This window comes from Peromyscus leucopus, chromosome 8b, assembly GCF_004664715.2.
Source record: "Peromyscus leucopus breed LL Stock chromosome 8b, UCI_PerLeu_2.1, whole genome shotgun sequence".
NCBI classification, from domain to species: domain Eukaryota; kingdom Metazoa; phylum Chordata; class Mammalia; order Rodentia; family Cricetidae; genus Peromyscus; species Peromyscus leucopus.
The window spans coordinates 51,840,475-51,857,426 of NC_051086.1; the positions used below are offsets into that span (position 1 = coordinate 51,840,475).

At 46.9% G+C, this 16,952-nt stretch overlaps 1 protein-coding gene and 1 pseudogene across 2 annotated transcripts; both read right to left on the minus strand.

Moving 5' to 3' along the window:
- Positions 1–555: 555 nt before the first annotated feature.
- LOC114693234 lies at positions 556–1,158 on the minus strand (annotated as a pseudogene).
- A 4,040-nt stretch (positions 1,159–5,198) lies between these two features.
- Positions 5,199–10,504, minus strand: Odf4 (outer dense fiber of sperm tails 4). Of its 2 annotated transcripts, XM_028869549.2 has the most exons (5): positions 10,345–10,504; positions 9,881–10,170; positions 6,172–6,345; positions 5,741–5,875; positions 5,199–5,554 (listed from the first exon to the last, which is right to left on the minus strand). In XM_028869549.2, the coding sequence occupies exons 1-5, from the start codon at positions 10,389–10,391 to the stop codon at positions 5,382–5,384; spliced, it is 819 nt and encodes a 272-aa protein (XP_028725382.1). In that variant the 5' UTR covers positions 10,392–10,504; the 3' UTR covers positions 5,199–5,381. The 2 variants fall into 2 exon arrangements, with proteins under 2 accessions (XP_028725382.1, XP_037057224.1); XM_037201329.1 differs by lacking the exon at positions 6,172–6,345.
- Positions 10,505–16,952: the final 6,448 nt, after the last annotated feature.

A 16,952-nucleotide genomic window follows, 5' to 3' on the forward strand; every position in this document is an offset into this window, starting at 1 on the left:
CCATGTGGTAGGAGAGAAGCAACCTCACAAGCTGTCCTGACTTCCACACTGAGACTATGGTACAAGATTGTGCACACACACACACACACACACACACACACACACACACAATACACATACACACACTATACACATACACACACTATACACACACACACACACTATACACACACATACTATACACACACACACACAAACACACACACGCACACACACTATACACACACATACACACACACACACACATATATAAAGGGTTTTGTTTTGTTTTGTTTTCTTGTTTTTGGTTTTGATTTTTTGAGGCAGGGTTTCTCTGTGTAGCCTTGGCTGTCCTGGAACTTACTTTCTAGGCCAGGCTGGCCTTGAACTCAGAGATCCACAACCTCTGCCTTCTGAATACTAGAATAAAAGATGTATGCCACCACTCCCAACTAATATAGTGTTTTTTTTTTTAATGTGAGTTTTTTAATTTTTCAGTACAAGTCTTTTATTGTCCCCAGAGACAACCCATCTCATAATTCAGGATCTTGTTTCTGGAGCTGAATGACTCAGGTTTTACTCATCAGCCTGCTGCACTATTTCCTCCTCAGACACTTAGATACCATCCAAAACCTTTCCAAAATCCTTGTTTTTAACCTGTCATGGCTTGTGAAATCAAAGCCCCTTGATTTGAAACAATTTCAATTATTATTTATTTCTATCAAGGATTAATTCATCCTCCTGGGCTTGAGAGACAGAACAAGAAGCATGCATCCTCATCTGGACCCTGAGGATTCATTTTTCACCCAAGAAATTTGGGATTTCAAGCAAAGACCCTGTCTCCTGAATTATGGGGACATGGGCACACACAGACCTTGCCTTGTTACACAAGACCGGAGTACCACTCTTGATTGTGTTCAGAACATGGCTGCAGATGGTGCGTACAGCGGACAGTTCCTTTGTTTCCCCCCACATTTGTCAACCCGGAGCCTCTTTTTCTTTCCAAGGAGACTCAGCTCTAATTGGTGTGACTGAAATCCCCTTAGAGGGTTCTCTGGGGCCCTTCAGAGTGATGTCGACATTTTCCGGAACATCTGCAGCCTGGTTGCTGAGAACGGTCTTCATTCTTGAGTAGATGCGGCAAAGATTCATGTAGCTTTTTTTTTTTCAGAATGCTCATCATTTTCTAACTTATGAGACCAGTATAATACTGATACCACAAAGACTGAAATATTGAAAAGGAATATTTTAAGTATAGATTAATATTTCTTGTGAAAATACATGGAAGTTCCCTAACATATCAGTGCATCAAATCTAACAATTTATAATAAAGTTAACTAACCATGACCAAGTGAAGTTTATCCCAGGAATGAAGTCTTGCTTAACATTTAAAAAAAAAGCCAGGAAGTGATGGTACATGCCTTTAATCCCAGCACTTGGGAGGCAGAGGCAGGCAGATCTCTGTGAGTTTGAGGCCAGCCTGGACATTTAAAAAAAAACCCAATAAATAAACAAACAAGTAAGTAAATAAAAAATATATATATATAAGGAGTGGAGTAGGAAGCCATGTCAAAGCCTCTAGCCTCAGATCCATAGGAAAATGGCAAACATCCCCTAGGGGAGGGGTGAGTCTGAGACAAGCAAAGCCTTCTTCTCATCCTAGTGCAGATGTTGATAGTGTGTGCAAAAATATTCACCATAGCTTTCTCCCGGGGGTGTTTAAGATCTGAAGACTGCTCCTCTACAGAGACTTCTACTGAGGTGAGCTAAACTGGCCTCTTTGATCCAGTTCTATATGATAACCCCGCCTTATTGCTATCTGTGTGTAATGACCACGCCTCCCTGTTCAGCTGTGTGTAATGACCACGCCTCCCCGTTCAGCTGTGTGTAATGACCACGCCTCTCTGTCCAGCTGTGTGTAATGACCACGCCTCCCGGTTCAGCTGTGTGTAATGACCACGCCTCCCTGTCCAGCTGTGTGTAATGACCACGCCTCCCTGTCCGGATGTGTGTAATGACCACGCCTCTCTCTTCAGCTGTGTGTAATGACCACGCCTCCCTGTCCAGCTGTGTGTAATGACCACGCCTCCCCCGTTCAGCTGTGTGTAATGACCACGCCTCCCCGTTCAGCTGTGTGTAATGACCACGCCTCCCTGTCCGGATGTGTGTAATGACCACGCCTCTCTCTTCAGCTGTGTGTAATGACCACGCCTCCCGGTTCAGCTGTGTGTAATGACCACGCCTCCCTGTCCAGATGTGTGTAATGACCACGCCTCTCTCTTCAGCTGTGTGTAATGACCACGCCTCCCTGTCCAGCTGTGTGTAATGACCACGCCTCCCTGTCCAGCTGTGTGTAATGACCACGCCTCTCTGTCCAGCTGTGTGTAATGACCGCGCCTCCCTGTTCAACTGTGTGTAATGATCACGCCTCTCTGTCCAGCTGTGTGTAATGACCACGCCTCTCCGTCCAGCTGTGTGTAATGACCGCGCCTCCCTGTTCAACTGTGTGTAATGATCACGCCTCTCCGTTCAGCTGTGTGTAATGACCACGCCTCTCCGTCCAGCTGTGTGTAATGACCACGCCTCCCGGTTCAGCTGTGCTATGGCTTCTCCGATTGAGACTCCAAAGCACCCGACCCCAGCTTTTCTGTGTTTCTGTCCGTGTGTCTGTCTTTTCTTCATTCCCCTGTTGCCCCAGTCAGACCAAGTTCCTGGAGTCTGCGCAAGGACTTGGCAACAAAACAAGGGCCTGACGGGACAGCTCAGCGGTTGAGAGCATGCTCTGCTTTTCCAGAGGACCAGAGTTCGATTCCCAGCACCCTCAGCAGGCAGCTCATAACTATCTGGAATTCCAGCTCCTCGAGGATCTGACGACGCCTTCAGCCTCCCCAGGCACCAGCACACACATGCACATACACGCACACAGACAAAAGATGTGTAGGAATGTTAATAGCAGCCTCTTCGTAACTAAAGAATTAAAAGCCTAAATGTCTACCTATAGGGGGACAGATAAACAAACTGTAATGTATTCATATTAATTAAAAAATACAAAATTATAAGAGAGCAATTACTTACACATACAAAAGCCCAGTGGCTCTGGGTGCCTGGTTTTCCTCTGCTCTTGTTTTTTCAGAGCTGGGGATGGAATCCAGGGCCTTCTGAATGGCAGGCAAGGACTCTACCACTGAGTTATAACCTCAGCCCTGGATGATCTCATGGTGTTTTTTTCCAAACTCTCTTAGTTTTCCTCCTTGCTCTCTTAGACTGCTTACTCTGGACACAGTTAACCTTCTGTAGCAAAGAACCCGGCTTTCTGCCACCAGACAGGAATGGACCCTATCGGATGGGATCCTCCAGCTCCAACCAAGAATGCAGACACTCTTCTTGTCCTTTTCTTTTTCTTTCTTTCTTTGTTTTGTTTTGTGATAAGGTCTCCCTATGTAGTCCTGGACTGCCTTCAGCTTGCTTTGTAGACCAGGCTGGCCTCAAACTCACAGAGTCACCTCTGCTTCCTGGGTGTTGGGACTAAAGGCGTGCACCACCACACCTGGCTTCCCAGCAGCCATCGTCTCGACTTGTAACCTCATTACAGACCCTGGGTAAGGGCCATACAGACAGGGCAACTCCATTCCCTGACTCTGTATTCCAAGAAAATGGAATCAATGTGCCACGGAGGTGTCTACATTTCCTGTCGACTGCAGTGTTACTCACGGGAACCAAGATACGAAATCACCTTAGGTGCCTGCTAAGGGGGATGAGTGAAAGAATAGATGGGATATGTACACAATGGAAACTGTGCTGCTACAGTTTTTTATTGTTGTTTTGGGTTTTTTGTTTTTGTTTTTGTTTTGTTGTTGTTGTTGTTGCTGTTTTTCGAGACAGGGTTTCTCTGTGTAGCTTTGCACCTTTCCTGGATCTCGCTCTGTAGACCAGCCTCGAACTCACAAAGATCCTCCTGTCTCTGCCTACCAAGTGCTGGGGTTAAAGGCGAGCGGCACCGCTGCTGCTGCTGCTGCCGCCACCACCCCCCAGCTGTATCATATTTTGAAAGAAATCAGAAATGTAGATTTTAGGTGATCTTCCCACATAAGCCATTCCACATTATGTACAGGCTTCAAACATCATGATACATGTACATATATACATAAGTTTGATTTGTCAATTGAAAAATAACAACAGCTGGGCGGTGGTGGCACACACCTTTAATCCCAGCACTCAGGAGGCAGAGCCAGGGGATCTCTGTGAGTTCAAGGCCAGCCTGGTCTCCAAAGTGAGTTCCAGGAAAGGCGCAAAGCTACACAGAGAAACCCAGTCTCGAAAAACCAAAAAAAAAAAAAAAAAAAAAGAAAGGAAGAAAGAAAAAAGAACAACCAATTTTTAAAAAGAACTATTTAACTAAAGTGCTTCTAGAGTCCTGCCCCTCCGACTCTATGTAAAATAATGTGTATTACGTCAAGGCAATAAGTTGGGGATACATTTTATTTGTTTGTTTTTTTGTTTTGTTTTTGAGACAGGGTTTCTCTGTGATACAGTTCTGCCTGTCCTGGATCTCACTCTGTAGATCATGCTGGCCTCAAACCCACAGAGATCCACCTGCCTCTGTCTCCTGAGTGCTGGGATTAAAGGCATGTGTCGCCTCCGCCCGGCCAAGGGAATAAATTTTCATCCAGCAATGAATAGCTCATAAACTAGGTCTTATTAAAGGGGATAGATTATATACAGACTTGGAGAATGGTGCCATTTGTACTGTGTTGTCTGGCTAGCCCTGTAGGTATTTGTCTGTGGTCCCTGCAAAAGCTGCAGTTGCTTTTTCCAGCCAGACACACATGGCTTGTTATATTTTATTTTTGTTTTTGAGGCCATCGTCTCACTATGGAGCTCAGACTGGCTATCCTCCTGCCTCAGCCTCCTGGGATTATAGGCATGAGTATACGTATGCCTATACAAAGCCTGGCTAAGTTTACTTTGGTTTTTCTGCTTTCAGTGCTATTCCATCAAACCCAAACTCACAGGAACGCCAGGTTAAGTGTTCTAGCACGGAGTCCCTCCTACCTACCCACGGATCTGCGATGGTAGAGGCTGGGCAGGTGGGTTTAGGGACCCAAGGGCGTCAAAAAGTTCACAGGCAGGAAGGACTGGGAAGCCAACCCAGCAACGAATTTTGTTTCTCTCCCTTCCGATCCCTCCTCCAGGTCTCCTCAATGACCACCAGACATGACGAAGAAGAGATGGACAATTTATTCCACATCACCTGAGCCACAGACGAGGCCGAGTTGGGAGGGGGACGCAGGCTGGTCCCCAAATCCTCCTGTGCTCATTCTTTGTCACGATGAGGACAGACCTAGCCAGTGATGGCTGGGCAGGGGGCTAAGACGCATTTAGAGAAATTTAGTGCCTTTTGGTTAATCCTCCTCCTTATCAGGATCCAGGACGTCCTTCTGGCTGCTGGGGGGCTGCTGTTCGGTAGTCATCAGAGGCCCCGTGGCTCTGCTGGTGCAAGGACTGTCGATGGAGGAGGAACTACTGCCCATCATCAGGCTCCAGAAGTTTTTGTGGTTGAGGTAGCAAAGGACGCCTAGGGGTGGGGCACAAGAAACAGGGAGAAGCAGAGGCATGGAAGGCGACAGGTGAGTGAGCCACGGGGGAGGGAGGTTAGGTCCCTCTGGATTCTCGGGGTGGGCATTTGGGGGCTGCCTGCCCCTTCCCCCCGACATCCTCTGCCCTGACCCACCCTTCCTTCCCGAGGGCGCTAACCACTCACCACAGGTGAGGTACAGGACGAGCACTAGCCAGCCAATGAAATAGCTCCACCCGATGGGGACCGATATGTTTCTCTCCAGCTCGTAGATCCAGAGGTTAATGGGGAACAACAGGAGGGTGAGGAAAATGACGGTGACTGGGAGGCAAGGGTGGAGAGATCTTATTCTCACCTAAGAATCGGACAGGAGTTCTGCCTCATCTGCTGAGCTACGGCCGCCAACCACTCACACCGAGTCCCCGGCCCCCCCGGAGGAGGAGGCTCCAGGAAAGCAACCCTCCTGTCTACGGGATCCCAGGAGTCATCTCCGCTCCCACTCTCACGGCTCGCCTCCCAGCGCCCCAAACGCTCGCTCCACCCCCAGGGGAGAGGGAGACATGCCCAGGACGACGTGGGACAGGGAATCAAGGACCTTTTTCAGAGCTGGGGGGCACCTTCACAGAAGCTCAGGACGATCCCAATCAAGCCAAAGAAAGGCATTCTCTGCAGGCGGGGCAGGTACGGCAGGTGCAGCCAGGCGGTGAGGGCAAAGCCCAGCCCCAAGGCCAGGATGAAACTTATCTTAGCCACCCCCAAAAGTGGATGGATTGTCCACAGCTTAAAACTGTCTGGGGGGAAAATGATAAAACAGGGAGGGACTCAGGATTCGCAAACGTGAAATATGGTCAAATGAACAAATATGAGGAAAACCACTCAGGTCGTGCAGAACCAAAGAAATGCACAACTAAGATCATAAATACTTTTGCTCAAGTAACATTCCTGATCCAGAGACTGCTTGGTAATTCCAACCACTTGAATATATAAATAAGAGCCAGGGTGGTGGTGACTCACCCCTATGAGCTCAGCACCAGCAAGGCTGAGGAGGAGGAGAGACCTGGGTTTGAGGCTAGCTTGAGCTACATGGTCAGTTACAGACCAGGCTGGACTACAATGTAGTATTTCAAAAAAAATAAAAAAATAAAAATAGCTGGGTGTGGTGGCTCACACCTTTCATACCAGCACTAGCAGAGGTGGTCTAATCTCTGTGAGCTACACAGTGAGACCCTCTTTCAAAGCAAAACAAAACAATAAAAAATTTTAAAAGCCAGGCATAGTGGCCCACTTCTTTAATGTCGGCATTCCAGAGGCAGAGTCAGGCAGATCTCTGTAAGTTCAAGGCCAGTCTGAACTTACAGTCATATATATATATATATATATATATATATATATATATATATATATATATATATATATATATATATACACGTATATATATGTATGTATATATACGTGTATATATATACAGTCATATATATATATATATATATATATATATATATATATATATATAGTCTATATAGCAAGTGCCAGGACAGCCAGGGCTACAGAGAAAACTGATCTCAACAAAACAAAAAAATCAACAGAGTGCATGCCTTTAATCCCAGCACTCAGGAGGCAGAGGCAGGTGGATCTCTGTGAGTTCGAGGCCAGCCTGATCTTCAAAGCAAGTTCCAGGAAAGGTGCAAAACTACACAGAGAAACCCTGTCTCGAAAAAAACAAAAAAAAAAAAAAAAAAAGAAAAGAAAAGAAAAGAAAGAAATAAAGAAAAGAAAAATAAGAACACAAACAGTAATTCTCAAAACAAAAAATATGCAAACTGTCAATGGACTTGCAAAAGTGTTCCTGGCGCTCCCTTTTCAAGAGAAATCTTGCAAATGCACTTACAGTTTTAGACCCTGAAGCCTGGAATGGGTGGTAACTGGCCAGTTCCTGAGGTTGACTCCAAAACATCTTCCCTATTGTCCCAAGGCAAAGTGGTTGGCTCCTTTTGAATGAGTCTAACTTCGTTAATGACCATGGCCTCATGGGCCACACCTCTCATGTTGTTCCTTTCCTGGCATGACTGCATGTTTTTCAGACCCTTTACCCTGTTTTGTTTTGTTTTGTTTTTTTCTCCCAAACTCACTGCAATCTGACTAAATGGCGCCAGATTCTTCCCACACACCAGTCCCAAAGGCTTCTTCCTTCCACAAGATCAGATGTGGTTACAGGAATGACCCCCCCGCAACACTCTTCCATGACCAGCTTTCTGTGTTAGTTGCCTGTTCATCTCTGACTAAATACCCAACAGGAACAACTTAAAATGAGAAAGATTTATTTGGGCTCTTGGCTTCGGAATTTAGTCCATGGTCACTTGGCTCCAGATAATTGGGCCATCACAGTGGCGGGAGCATGGGGCATAAACTGTGAAAAGCGTAGATTCTTCACTGATTAGAAGGCAGAAAGTGCTGGACATGGTGACCCATACCCTTAATCCGAGCAGAGGGAGGCAGAGGCAGGTGGCTCTCTGTGAGTTCGAGGCCAGCTTGGTCTACAGAGCGAGTTCCAGGACAGCAAGGGCTACACAGAGAAACCCTGTCTCAACCAAAAACCTAACCAAACAAGCAAAAAGGCAGTGAGTGCAGAGGCCAGGGGTGGTGGCTCATGCCTGTGACACCAGCTCTCAGGAGGCTGAAGATGGCTGCCCGTTCAGAGTCAGCCTGGGCTACGTAACAAATTCTAGAATAGCCTGGACTACAGAGTGAGGCCCTGGCACAATACAAACAAACAAACAAATAGAAATCAAATACGCAGTAAAAAATGAGCACAATTATGCAAAACCATTTAAAACTTTCCAAAAAACAAAAAAACAAAACAACAACAACAAAAAAAAAACAACTGGGGATGTGACTCCATGTAGGCGCCTAGCATGTGTGGGGAGCACCACAAAAAGAAAATGTTGACCAGGCAGTGGTGGTGGTGGTGGCGGTGTATGCCTTTAATCCCAGTACTCAGGAGTCAGAGGCAGGTGCATCTCAGTGAGTTCGAGGCCAGCCTGGTCTACATAGAGTTCCAGGATAGCCAAGGCTACACAGAGAAACCTTGTCTCCAAAAAATGAAGGAGGAGGAGGAGGAAGAGGAGAAGAAAGAAAGAAAGAAAGAAAGAAAGAAAGAAAGAAAGAAAGAAAGAAAGAAAGGAAGGAAGGAAGGAAGGAAGGAAGGAAGGAAGGAAGGAAGAAAGACAGACAGACAGACAGAAAGAAAGAAAGGAAGGAAGGAAGAAAGACAGAAAGAAAGAAAAAAGGAAGAAAGAAAGAAAGAAAGAAAGAAAGAAAGAAAGAAAGAAAGAAAGAAAGAAAGAAAGAGAGAAAGAAAGAAAGAGCCTAGCCATCTTTGAGTAGCACCACAGAGCAAGATACATATAATCCTGTATCTGCCTTTGTAAAGTTTACGCTTTCTTTGTAGGTGAAAAGCACTCAAGTATTGCTAGTTCGTGTGGTGTGAGCCCCGGGTCCAATCTTCCCATCTACAAAATAAGGTCAGTTATCCCCATCTCTTGTGGCCGATGGACAATTTGGCTGGACAAATAGCATGCCATAGATGATATTTTTTGTTTTCCCATATTTCTCCTTAAGAAGAGACAATGGCTATATACCTGTTTTTTGCTTCTGTGAAGGAGAATGAACAGACGGAAATGGACATCCAGAACTGGACATTTCGGAAGGGGTGAAGGGAGAGCACGAAATGAAACTTGAGTCAGAAATGAAGCGGCTGTGAGAATTTAGGAAAGGAAGGACTGAGGAAGCCCAACAATGAAGCGGAAGTGCAGAGCTGGCCCCCAGAGGCATGACGTCAGGAGAAGGAGAGGAAACCGGCAGGAACTGGGGAAGCATTGCAAGAGAACACTCGGGGTCCTGGGTATGCAAACCTAGGCGGAAACCGCTCCTCCCAGGTGAAAAATGAAGTTATTTGGGAATGATCCAGACATCTCTCAACATTCTGTGTAGCCCTGGCTGTCGTGGAACTCACCTCAAACTCACAGGGATCTGCCTGCCTCTATCTCCCAAGTGCTGGGTTTAAAGGTGTATACCATCACTGCTCAGCTCCTCTTGACATTCTTAAAGCAAAGTCCTTTGGACTTTTCCCAAAGAGGTGACATCTACTGAATCAGGTGAATTGATTTGGCCAAACCGAAGGAAGAAAATGACCCTCAGAGGCCACCATGCCAGCAGAGCCATCTTGCAAGTCAAATGAAGATGGCTGATAGGAGAGAGCAAGACTGTGGGGGCCACCCCCGGGGGTCAAGGCAGGCTGGGGACCTGGGATGGGATGAAGGGACTCACCTTTCCCACTGCAGCTTCCAGATATGCAGACGTACAGAAGCCCTGTGGACATTTTATGGATCGAGGTGTAGACTCTATTGGTGATGTTTTTGGGGTAGCGCTGATGGAAACGACTCTTGGAGGGGTACAGCCATTTCTTGGAGAAGACCATGACCAGAAGAAGGAGGAAGCCCACCAGGCTGAATTCTGAGGCCACTACCTGGACCATCCAGCGGGAGCTGTGTCTCATTCTCCACTGAAGGGGCAGCACGGAGTTGCGGCGCTGATCCGTGAGTGACCGCCTGTTCCTGCTGCGTGAAGGGCCGGAGGAGTCCTGCCCAAGTCCTCTCTGCTCTGCCCAGGCCACCCCTCCTCCATCTCCCCACCAGGCCTCCTCTTCCTTCCTAGGCCTCTGATGCCCAGTCTCTGCCATCTTGGGTGTTTGTCCTCCCCAGCCTCCCACGCCCTAACCTTTCCACACTCACCTGGCTCTTATCTCCTCAACTTCTTCCTCAGTCAGATCAGGTTCCATCACAAGCCAAGTGTCTGAGGAAGAATGGGGAGACCTCTTGTCAGGCACCTGAGCTCCAAATCCAAAAGAAGGCCTCGCCCCATTCCGCTGAGTGGGCCCTAACTGCCATGGAATATTGCTGGGGAGCAGGGAGATGGGGGATGGGCTGTGGACTCAGCTCCGACCCATTCTCAAAATTTTATTTCTCTGGCTCCAGCCCCCTAACTGTGGATCCAATGCCTCCCACCTAGCCGCTGCCTCCAGTTACCCAAGGTCTCTGAGAGACCCCACTGCTCTTCTCTAATCCTAAATGCTCCCTGACGGGGAAGGAGAGGGAGAAAGACCTAAATAGCTTCCTTCTTTATTGTTGGATGCTTCTTTTTTTTTTTTTTTTTTTTTTTAAGTATTTCTTTTCTTTTTTTTTTTTAAAGATTTATTTATTTATTATGTATACATTGTTCTGTCTGTACGTATCCCCACAGGCCAGAAGAGGGCACCAGATCTCATTGTAGATGGTTGTGAGCCACCATGTGGTTGCTGGGAATTGAACTCAGGACCTTTGGAAGAGCAAGCAGTGCTCTTAACCTCTGAGCCATCTCTCCAGCCCCTGTTGGATGCTTCTTCCACACATCCGGCACCCTTCCCACTTCTTCCCAGCTTCTCCGCTTTCCCATCTGGCCTTTCTACTCAGTCCCCATCAAGCATGTGGCCCCGGCCCTCACTGCCCCGTTCTCTTGACAAGAAGTTCCTATGCAGCTCAGGCCGGCCTGGAACTCACTGTATATCCCAGGAGGACTGAATGAAAAAAGAAATAAAGAGGAAAGGAAAGGACATGACTGCTCCTAGGTAAGGTGGAGGAGGAAGTTTACTGTAGATACAATGAGAGCATAGGCAGGGACAGAGACACCTGGGGGAGTCACACGGGAAGAGATGGGAGGGGAGAGAGGAGGGAGAGGGGGGAACCAGCTGCAAAAGCCGGGAGGCCCAAAAGACAAGGGGCAACCAAAGTGGCTGGGCTACATAGGGAAGTTTAGGGCAGCGGGGTGGATATAGGAACTGAGGGATGCTGGGAGAACCCGGCAGCCAATGTCTGCTTTGATATGTTAAATAGGTACCAGTGACCTGGAACCTCATAGCAATCCTCTTCCCTCTGCCTCCCAGGTGTGGGGTGAGGTACCGGTGTCTGACTCTGACTTCTTCTTCTTCTTCTTCTTCTTCTTCTTCTTCTTCTTCTTCTTCTTCTTCTTCTTCTTCTTCTTCCTCCTCCTCCTCCTCCTCCTCCTCCTCCTCCTCCTCCTCTTCTTCTTCTTTTTTAAGATTTATTTATTTTTATGTGCATTGGTATTTTGTCTGCATGTATGTCTGTGTGAGGGTACCGCTTCCCCTGGAACTGGAGTTACAGACAGTTGTGAGCCACCATGTGGTTGCTGGGAATCGAATCCAGGTCCTCTGGAAGAGCAGCCAGTGCTCTTAACCACTGAGGCATCTCTCCAGACCCCCCATCCCTGGCTTCTTTCTTTTTCTTCATCTCATCTTTTCTTCTCAGTACCAGAAGAGGGAGGACAGGAATGAAGACAGACCTAAGGTGTCATGTAGACTGATGATCTTTCTAGCCCTTAAAAAAAAACAACAAACAAACCATGGGTTCTGGTGATCAAACTCAAGATTGATAGGCTCAACAAGAGCTTTTACCTGCTGAGCTGCCTCTTGGCCCATTTATGTGTATGTTCATTTGTTTGTTTGAGACATAGTTTCTCTGTGTAGCCCTGGCTGTTGTGGGACTCACTCTGTAGACCAGGCTGGCCTCAAACTCAGAGATCTGCCTGCCTCTGCCTCTGCCTCTGCCTCTGTGCCTCTCTGCCTCTGTGCCTCTCTGCCTCTCTGCCTCTGCCTCTCTGCCTCTGCCTCTGCCTTTACCCCTCTGCCTCTGCCTCTGCCTCTGCCTCTCTGCCTCTCTGCCTCTCTGCCTCTGCCCCTCTGCCCCTCTGCCTCTGCCTCTGCTCGCTGGGATCAAAGGCGTGCACCACTGCAACTTGTCTGCTTTGTATTTTGTTGTTGTTGTTGTTTTGTTTTTCGAGACAGGGTTTCACTGTGTAGTTTTGCGCCTTTCCTGGAACTCACTCTGTAGCCCAGGCTAGCCTCAAACATCTGCCTGCCTTCTGCCTCTGGAGTGCTGGGATTGAAGGCGTGCACCACCACCGCCCGGCGTGGCTGTATTTTTGAAACATCTAATTTACTGATCTTTTGAGGGTGGAATATCTGATGTGTCTTTATTACAACTGAGCCTGGATCCTAAAGCTTCCTTTGCTTCATTTTCATGGAGTACTGCAGAGGTTCAAGAGAAAGGCCTTTTGAGTAGCAGGCAAGCTCTTCCTGCCTGGTTAGAAAACATTCCAGTGTTTCCCCCCTTATGATAATAGTTTTGTAATTTAATTTTCTCACTGGTTTTGCTCTTTTGTTGCTCTTCACTTTTCCTGTCGGTGTGCATTTCCACTCTTGGATCTCTTCCTTAGTTATTCATCCCTGGCATTGTCTCCGGTACCCACATGTGGCTCCTCAAGCTCCAGGTGGCACGTCCCGCATGCTCAGGATGTGGCCACACCGCTTTTTTTGTACCTCAGTCCATTCATCTGGAAGGCAGACCGTAAGACTGTCTCAGGGACTCCATTTGACGGTTGAGATAAAGAACGGAGTCCTTGCTGGCTCCCAGCATATGGTATTGTCTCTGTTCAATTCTATTTATAGTTGTTTTGAAGTCTCACCAGCAACAGAGAAAAGACAAAAGCACAGAGGACCTTGCCTGGCTGACACCCTCACATAATCATTACTGCTGCAGAGTTCAAGGGAGTTGAAGCAAAAGAAGTGTTAACACTGAATCTCAGGGTTAACTGAGCAGCCAGATGCCAGGGATGGTTCCAACTGGGGACTCATCCTCCCATTCTGGCCTCCCTGCTTCCCTGGGTAGCCTGTTGCCTCTCAGCAGACCAGGACTCTTGTGCACACGGTGGTCCAGCACCCAAGCTGTGCCTCTAACCCCATAGCCCCGGAGAACTCTCTGTTCCACATGCAAACATTCTGGAGCCCTGAGAGATAAGTGCTGTCCTCAGAACAGCCAGCTAATCCAAGGCTGAACCCTGAGGCTGCCCGTAGGATGGTAGGACGGTAGGATGGTCGCTCTGCAGAGCCAGAGATCGCCAGTGTTTCCTTTCTCAGATTCTTTTTGGGGTTTCCTCGAGTTTCCAAGCCTTTCTTCTATCAACAACGAGCAGATCTCACAGCAACGCTTGGAAGACTCTCGAAAATGTGCTTCTAAAGAACATAACTTCTGGAAGATTATGCCGTAAATGCAATACCACTTTTTAAAGAGCTTACAAACAAGAACCACTAGATAAAGCATGATTTATACACACACACACACACACACACACACACACACACACACACATTATTGCATAGGTTTTTTTTTGTTTTTTGTTTTTTGTTTTTTTTTTTTTCTCAAAAGCAGTGGAAAATAAGCAAAAGTCTCCTGTGGTGGTGACTTCTCAGAAGAGGCAGAAGAGTGGGCAGAGGGGCCACACCGGCTTATACATGCAATTATTGATCAGTCGAGTTCCTGGGTGAAGTGGTGGGCGCTCATAGACGTGAACTATTTTTTTCAGGTTTATTTTTATTTTATGCGTATGGATGTTTTGCCTGCATGGGTGTCTGTGCACCGTGTGCACTCCTGGTGTTCTCAGAGGCCAGAGAAGGGCATCAGGTCCCCTGGAACTGGAGTTCAGATGGTTGTGAACCACCATGTGTGTGCTGAGAATCAAACCCAAATCGTCCTGAAGAGCAACCAGTGTTAACCGCTCAGCCATCTCTCCAGCCTATAATCTAAAAAAAAATTAAGAATTGTTGTTCAGTGGACCAGCAAGGTGGCTCAGAATGTAAAGGTACCTGCTGCCAAGCCTAGAGACGATTTTTGATCCCTGTGGCCCTGAACACACACAGAGTGAAAGAGAGAATAAAATGTAACTTAAAAATAAATATATGTGGGGGCTGGAGAGATGGTGCAATAGTTAAGAGCACAGGCTGTTCTTCCAGAGGACTTGGGTTCAGTTCCCAACACCCACATGGCAGTTTACAACTGTCTATAACTCCAAGATCTGACACCCTCACACAAACATACATGCAGGCAAAACACTAATGCACATAAAATAAAAATAGATAAATTAAAAATAAATAAATGTCATTTCAATTTATTTATTTATTTATTTATTATGTATACACTGTTCTGCTTGCATATTTGCCTGCACACCAGAAGAGGGCACCAGATCTCACTACAGGTGGTTGTGAGTCACACCATGTGGTTGCTGAGAATTGAGCTCAGGACCTCTGGAAGAGCAGCCAGTGTTCTTAAGCTCTGAGTCATCTCTCCAATCCAATTAAAATTTTTTGTTTGTTTTTTTCAAGACAGGGTTTCTCTGTGTAGTTTTGGTGCCTGTCCTGGATCTCACTCTGTAGACCAGGCTGGCCTTGAACTTAGAGATCCGCCTGGCTCTGCCTCCCGAGTGCTGGGATTAAAAGCGTGCGCCGCCGCCGCCGCCGCCGCCGCCGCCGCTGCCGCCACCACCACCACCCGGCTCCAATTTAAAATTTTTGAGAATTACTTTTCAGAAAATACCTGAAAACAGCTCGAGCCGAGAACACGCCTCTCATCCCAGCACGTGGGAGGCGAAGGCATCCGAAATGACCCCCCGACCGTGTAATGAGTTTCCAAGCCTACAGGAGACCCTGTCTCAACAGCCAAGACAAATCCAGATGTGTTTCCACACACCTTTAATCATATCAGAGCAACATGGTATGATCCTATCTGAATAAAAGGGGGCGTGCAGTAAAGAAAGGAGAACAGTTCAAGAAAGGAAATGTAATCTTAGTGGCTTCCAGCTCAGCAGCAGAATGTTTACGGAGTCACAATACATAAGGTAAACACTGTTCGATGGATTTCCACTCTTAGCGTCAACAGACAGACAAAGCTACAAAGCTTGGGAAAATGCAATGAAGACAGACACGGGTGAACACAGCAGCCTCCACGTTACCCAATAAGAAGTCTGGAAGAGTAGAGCAGGGAGGTGAGTAAAGGGAGGGTTGGCAGATTCAGGCTCAGTGAATCCATTTCCTCAATGTCTCAACCCCTGACTGGAGTAACTGACACATCCTATAAGAAGAACTGGAATCGTGTTTCTGTAAAAGGCCACATAATAAATACGCAGGGCTCTTATAGGGCGGAGAGACGGCTCAGCAGTTAAAAGCACTCACTGCTCCTACGGAGGATCCAGGTTCAGTTCCCAGCACTGGACGGTAACTCACAACTGTCACTCCAGTTCTAGGGAAGCCGGTGCTGCTGTGACAGCCACAAACTACAATATGCAGATGATGCCCAGACATACACTGAGGTACACACACACACACACATGCATGCGCGCACATGTGCATGCACACGCACACACTAATATTCTTAAGTTTTTGAGTACGTCTTTACAACTACCCAGCTTGGCTAGTGGAGTCTCAAAGTCTCCACAGATAGCTGTTCCAGTATATAACACTTTGTTTTATAGCCTGGGACTACACTTTGTCCCCCCATTCTCTGGGTCACCTACTCCTGGTGGGATTAGGCTCTAATTGTCCCGGTTGTCTCCAGTTTTGATAGCCCTTACTGATCTTGGGCTCCTCCCTGTCTCACTTCCTCACGTCTTTCTCAAGTGTGCCAGGGGTTCACCTCCCCAGTAATTTCCTACACTCTGATCTTTGTCTAGTGGTCTACTTCTTAGGAAACCCGAATAATGACAGGCCACCTTTTTTGTTTGTTGGTTTGTTTTTTTTTTTTTTTTTTTTCAAGACAGGGTTTCTCTGTGTAATAGTCCTGACTGTCCTGGAACTGACTCTGTAGCCCAGGCTGGCCTCGACATCGAACTCACAGAGATCCAACTGCCTCTGCCTCCCAAGTGCTGGGATCAAAGGCATGGGCTACCACCGCCCGGCTGATATGCCACTTTTTAAAATACTGTACTAGCTAATACATAGAGGTATGGCTCTATGTGGGCACAGGAATGCAATTTATTTATTTATTTTAAAGCTTTAGTCTAAATTGTATTTCATCTGCACTTTAGAAAACACACACACACACACACACACACACACACACACACACACACACACACACTGGAACAACTAGATTTCTTTAAAACCACTGAGCAGGATGAACTTCCACACTGATTTTGCGCAGCTTCTACTCTGACTTAAAACCAAGTTAAGACTCTCCTCCTCTGTGTCAGGTAAACCAGATGACTTCCCTAACTTTAAATATCTTTTAAATAAATAAATAAATATTGGCTTCCTATATCTTAAGCTTCAGGTCTCCTAACTTGCACTGGCACATTTTTTAGGTACCCCCCCTTGGGGAACCCTAAAGTGGATTCACATGGGCATATATTTCTGCAAGATTTATAAAAATCAGGCCAGGTTTGGTAGTTCATGTCTGTCATCTCAGGACTTGGGAGCCTGAGGCAGGAGGATTCCTGTGAGTTGGAGGTCAGACAC